At 35.4% G+C, this 6,347-nt stretch overlaps 1 protein-coding gene across 29 annotated transcripts in view; it reads left to right on the top strand.

The window, feature by feature from the left end:
* FIP1L1 (factor interacting with PAPOLA and CPSF1) overlaps positions 1-5,425 on the top strand; it is a 65,902-nt gene extending 60,477 nt beyond the window's left edge. For 28 of the 29 annotated variants that reach the window (XM_055085978.1, XM_055085981.1, XM_055085983.1 and 25 more), the window contains 2 exons: positions 4,209-4,346; positions 5,111-5,425. In XM_055085978.1, the coding sequence (XP_054941953.1) occupies positions 4,209-4,346; positions 5,111-5,334 (362 nt within the window). In that variant the 3' untranslated portion in view covers positions 5,335-5,425. The remainder of the gene's footprint in view (positions 1-4,208; positions 4,347-5,110) is intronic. The other variant, XM_055085982.1, reaches the window with a different exon arrangement.
* The last annotated feature ends 922 nt before the right edge of the window (positions 5,426-6,347 follow it).

Here is a 6,347-nt window from a genome sequence, read left to right as displayed (position 1 = left end):
AGTAATATATCAGTTCAAGATGTGAGCATATGCTTGATTCAGACAGCATTTGTTTTGTTAGATGTGATCATGTAATCATATACTTCTTAATCCAGAAAGGTCCTTAGGGGTTATCCTGTCTAAATTTTGATTTGTCAGATGAGGAAATGGAAGCATAGAGAAATTAAAGCAACAGTAGAGCCATCCTAGCTACTGGAAATATGGTTGAGATATTACTTAAAATCCTTTCTAGTCTTGAAATTAGATAGTTTAAAAATTCTATTATTTTTCATTAGTTTTTATTACTCTTTCTGTACTTGATTTTTTTTTTTCTTCTTTTGGGGGTGGTGGGGAACCAGATTCTTTCATTCATGTAACTGACTTTTTTTTTAACATCTTTATTGGAGTATAATTGCTTTACACTGGTGTGTTAGTTTCTGCTGTATAACAAAGTGAATCAGCTATACATATACATATATATCCCCATATCTCCTCGCTCTTGCGTCTCCCTCCCACCCTCCCTATCCCACGGCTCTAGGTGGACACAAAGCACTGAGCTGATCTCCCTGTGGCATGTGGCTGCTTCCCACTAGGTAGCTATTTTACATTTGGTAGTGTGTATATGTCCATGCCACTCTCTCAGGTAACTGACATTTTTTGAGTCCCTGTTATGTACCAGGCACAGAGTTGTATGCTGAGGATACAGAATTACTCATACACTGTCATTATAGATTTAACCATATAATATTGTCACGATATCTAGGACTGGTTAGAAGTTTAAAACTTTATGTAAAAAAAAGTGCAAGAAGAAACTCCATAGGATTTATTAATCTTTTTCCTTCCTGTAGCTCCTAATAATATGACTTACACACTGTAGGCGCCTGGTAACATTTTATTGACTAAATAAGTGAAGGTATGGTACATACATACATGTTTGTGTGTATGTATGTGTGTTGAAGTGTATGTTTGAGTTTGTGTGGTGGGACATGTGCTGTTAATAACTTCAGTCACATAAGTGCGTGAATTCTGTTAAGTTCAAGAGCATTACTTTCTGGGAAGTTGAAATGTTTCTGATGTAGTTAAAATTAATATATTTGAGATAGTACTGTTATCTCTAGAATGTACATGTTCACCAGGTAAGGAACTTAATGCAAAACTTCATAGGAAAGAAGTCTGAAATGAATTGCTTTGCTAGAGCTCGTAACTTTTCTTTGCATAAATAATACAGTGTTTATAAAATGCTTTGTCCATTTCAAACACACTCATGCACAAATGCTACTTAATTTTTATTGAAGCTAAAATTTTTAATGGTTAAACCATATTTGATTTTCATGTTGCTAGCTGTAGGGCATCAGGAGTAATGTTTACTTAAATCTGACTAAAAGTTCAAGGCCAGAGAGGGAAAAAAGGTAGAAGAATTTTGTGTTGTTCTCAATTATCCCAGGAATAAAGTGTTCTCTGGAAAATACAAGTGAAGTATAAGTAAAGGCCATTTTTTTCTCAAGACTGAGATTTCAGCAATATGGCATGTAGTATGTGTTGTGTTACAATTACAGAGTCATTGTTTTGAAAATTACAGACCAGTTTCAACATCTGTTTTTTAGGCCGCTTAACTGGGGGCCAGAGAGAAGGCTGGTCATTCTAGGGTGTTTGAAATGAGCTCTAATGATTTCCAGGCTCAGAGAAACCTTTGTGCTGCAGCTGCTTATCAGAGAAGGGGTCTTTATATCTTGTGTACGAGACCAAATCTTCCACCATCTGTAGGAAGGGTCCCATCAGATGGCTGCCTTCAGAATCTTAAAAGGCCTCAAAGCTAACAAGAATTGGTGTTCGGGTGAGAGGGAAAAAAGAGGGTTGGTTACAAAGGACAAATTATGAGATAATTGACCTTAGTTATTTTTAGGTAAATCCAGTTGGAATCATTACAAAGAACCTCATTTTTAAAGAGGATAATATTAATGCTAATATTCGTTTGTCATGGTAGGTGTGAGTTTATTCTCCTTTAGAAACTTTATTAGAAACAGTCACCTTTACAAAAAGCTTTCTGCTTCTGAAGATTTTAACATTAAATTTAATGAACATGGTGACCCTGCCTGTTAGCGGCCATTTGAGGGCCTGCTCTTGTTCCAGACACTTTATAAATGTTATTGCCAGTTCTACAACAACCCTGAAAAAGACTGTTGCCAGTTTTACAGATGAGGAAACTGAGTGTTCACAGGGGTTAAGTAACTTACCCTGGGTCGTACACTTAGTAGATAAGAGTCAGGACATGTTCCTGGGCCTGCTCTGCATGGACTCTTCCTGCTGCTCCACACTGCCTGCCATGGTGCATTTGCCTTTCTGATGACTCGCTTCCTCCTTCCCAGTACCAAGTACGCATTTATGATTAGAAAAAAGATCGTGTTTGTGTATGTATGTATGCGTCCATATGTGTGTGTGTATATGTAGATATGTATATATAATCCATATATATGCATATATGAATACTTTTAAAAATAACGTTAAAAATGTATCACGGGCGATAATAACTTGGTCAGCAATATGACTTGGCTTTAGGTGTCGCACTCCTGAATTAATCACTTTTGCTGAGAGACCACAGTTAGGCTGATCTGTTTTTATATGGCTTATACTTTCACCTGATCCTGTCTCCTGTTATTCTGTCTCAGATTCCTTAACACCTTGAGGCTATGTACAAATTCTAATTTAATAATTTGTATTAAACATACGTTTCTAGAAACCAAAGCTCTTTAGCACACAGTGTTCTAAAAGATATTTTTATTCATTCTAAATAAGAGAGTTTACTGACATTAGGATGTAGAAAATGTTGACTTCTATGCTGAACAAAAAGAAAAAATAGACTTGAAGGATTAAGAGAAAAACAGAAGTATGTCTCCCTTTTCATGAAAGGACATGAAGAGAGACAGGTCTAAGGAGGTAAAGATGACTACCATCAGGCCTAGTTTCACTAGTCCATTCTCTCCAAAATCAGAAAATGGAGGCAGAGCTTAATATGGATTTGAAGTTGTTCCCATGGTCCCCTCCCTCCAGCTTCCTCCTCCCCGCTCCACCCCACCTTCCTCACCACACAGATAGTGTTAAGTTATTGGGATGTCAGAATTCAAGCATGTCCATAGGCAGTTTTCTGCCTGCATTTTCTGTGGATATTGTGGAAGTTGCTTTTTTTTTTTTTTCCAGTCTTTTGTATAATACTTTATTATCAGCGCCACTTTTCGAACAGGATTTGCTCACTTTGTGTTTCTTTGTCACATTTTGGTAATTCTCACAATATTTCAAACCCTCCACCAGCAAAACGTTATGACTTGCCGAAGACTCAGGTGATGGTTAGCATGTTTTAGCAATAAAGTATTCTTAATTAAGGCATGTACGTTGATTTTTTTAGACAATGCTATTGCACACTTAACAGACTACAGTATAGTGTAAACAACTTTTATATGCATTGCGAAATCAAAAATTCGTGGACTTGCTTTATCGTGATATTTACTTTATTGTATTGGTCTGAAACTGAACCTGCAGTTCATATCATTGAGGTATGCCTGTATCCATAAATTTGCACATCTACTAAGAATGCCAATATATATGACAGTTTACAATTGCCTGCTTTCTGATTTTCACTGGAAAATGGAAGTTGCTTTGATGTCACTTCGTTCTTAATGTTTATACCACTTCATTAGATGAATATATACTTTATGTGATTCAAAAACTTAAGAGCCTTTATCTACTTTCCACTGTGTCATCATAAGCCAGATATTTTAAATATATTTTTAGAATCTTATCTGTGTGCCTAAGATTTTATAAATATAAGAATTTTGGTCGGAAATCTGAGATATACAAACATGCTTTTAATTCTGAAAAGTAAAATGAAGCCGCTGATTAAAATTTAAATCAGTTACAGCTCCCAGTTTTTGAGGAAAAATAGCATTTATATAAAATTTCTACCCTATAACAACTTGTGAAAGCACAGAACAAACTTGGCCCTTTAACATAATGTGTAATTATTAATATGTTTTGTATTCTTATATTAGATCTAGTACTAATTTGGGAACATTGTTTTCCTCTCAGTTCAACAAATATATACTTTGCACCTATTCTGTGTAAGATGCTAACATTGGGACCTCTGGTTTGGACTCAGGTCACATCTTTTGTAGCTTGAAGTCATTCAGAATCAACAATCCAGTTGTCAAGAAAACTTGTTTCTATTCTGATTTCAGTGATGAAGAACGATACAGATACAGGGAATATGCAGAAAGAGGCTATGAGCGCCACAGAGCAAGTCGGGAGAAAGAAGAACGACACAGAGAAAGACGACACAGAGAGAAAGAGGAAACCAGACACAAGTCCTCTCGAAGGTTTGCTCTTTAATAGTGAATCATCTTGAAGCCAAGAGAAATTGATTTGACTTCAGGAAGTGAAAGCAAACATTTCTAAGTAACCACTAGAGCATACATATGTTCCTAATTGGAAGACTATAGTTGGTTCCTTATATGTTTCAACAAAGATATTGAAGTCTAACCAGATTATAATTCCCATAAGCCAAAATTAGCATGGAATAAAAAATGAGAATTAGACTTACTACATTATCTTGGTGGGGGGGATTTGTCATATGAATCAGTTTTTAGTAGTAAATGTTATTAAACAGATTGATGTTCAGTTTAATCAAAGAAAATTCAGGGCCTTGTAGTCCCCCCCCCCCCAAAAAAAAAAAAATCAGCATTAAATTTTAATGCCTATTGTTTGCTTAAAATCAACTCTAGGAAGTATTTCCTGTTCTGATCTAGTGCTTCAGTTTCTTATTTGTAATTAGTTGTCTCTCAGAATAGGTATATGGGCCCTAGTGGCCCTCTTGGCATAGTGGGCGGTGCATCGGTCTCATAATCTAATGTGTATGGTTCTAGGAAAATATCAGTGAAGGTGAGCATTAAATGTAAATATAATCTCAGCATAAAAGTCACATAAAAAATGATTACTTCCCAAAATGTGAGAAAAAACTATTATATTTAAAACCCACTGTTACACCGAGAATTTACCTAAAGTAGGTTGATCTGTCAGTATTTAAACGTTTATCTGTCAGTATTTAAACATTTTTAAGAATACACCTTTCTTTTTTCTTTAGTAATAGTAGGCGTCGCCATGAAAGTGAAGAAGGAGACAGTCATAGGAGACACAAGCACAAAAAATCTAAAAGAAGCAAAGAAGGAAAAGAAGCTGGCAGCGAGCCTGCCCCTGAACAGGAGAGCACCGAAGCTACACCTGCAGAATAGGCATGGTTATGGCCTTTTGTGTACAGTAGTGCCAGAAGTAGATACTATAAATCTTATTTTTCTGGATAATGTTTAAGAAATTTGCCTTTAATCTTGTTCTGTTAGTATGAAAAGTTAACTTTTTTCTTCTAAAATAAAAGAGTGAATTTTTCATGTTAAGTTAAAAATCTTTTTGTCTTGTAATATTTAAAAAATAAAAAGACAGTAATGACTGTATCAAAGAAAGTAATGTGAATGAGTCACTCAGCAGGGAATTTAAAGAGCTATGTTTAGCTGTGTACATAATATCTGATTGATTGATAAAAGTCAAGGTTCCCTCTTGGCCAGTTTCCTTGAGTTAAATATCAGTCTCTTAAGGAGTTGCACTGCAAAATGCACCTCTGAGTCTTGAGATTAAAACTAGTCTTTCTTTTACCATCACTGCTGTGGCACTGTTGCTTTGCATATTAAAGAACTCATACAATTTTGATAACTGCAACTTTTTGATGATAGCAGGTTTTCACTGTTCTAAATTTGGGTTCATGGTGAAACAACTAAAGGGGAACTTTTCTATCCAGAGTAATAAAATCTAACGGCATTTGGGTGGCCTCTGAAATAACTTGCCCTAAATGTCGTTTCTGGCAGGCACATGGACATGTACTCGTCACTGTGACACAAATTTGAATTGCCTCAACGCCATCTTTTATGAGCTGGGTCAAGCTGGTTTGGCCTTTCTTGACGCTTCTTCCAAGGCTCATTGGTTGAGCAGCACATAGAGTTTGTATACAGTTACTAGCTATACTGTGAATAAAAATAAGAGCTTTAGATTAGTCATTTCCCATTACATTTAAGAAAGTACAAGTTTATATAATTCTGTGAACATTTTTAGGGATAGCCCTTAGAAGGTATTTGTCAGTGATGGTAGCAACATGGTTTTGAAAGAATGAATTACGAGGAACTTTTAAATAGTGATAATAGAAATGAACTGAGTATCACATACTAAAAGACAGCTATATAATTTTTGAAAAATATTTATTTCTCATTTGATGAACATTTTTCAGCAATGCACTTTTAAAATCCTCTGTCTGGAAATTGTTTTTAAAATGCCCA

This window comes from Physeter macrocephalus, chromosome 7 (assembly GCF_002837175.3).
Source record: "Physeter macrocephalus isolate SW-GA chromosome 7, ASM283717v5, whole genome shotgun sequence".
NCBI lineage: Eukaryota > Metazoa > Chordata > Mammalia > Artiodactyla > Physeteridae > Physeter > Physeter macrocephalus.
The sequence above is the reverse complement of the archived record's forward strand: the minus strand, read 5'-3'. Positions and strand labels throughout refer to the sequence as shown.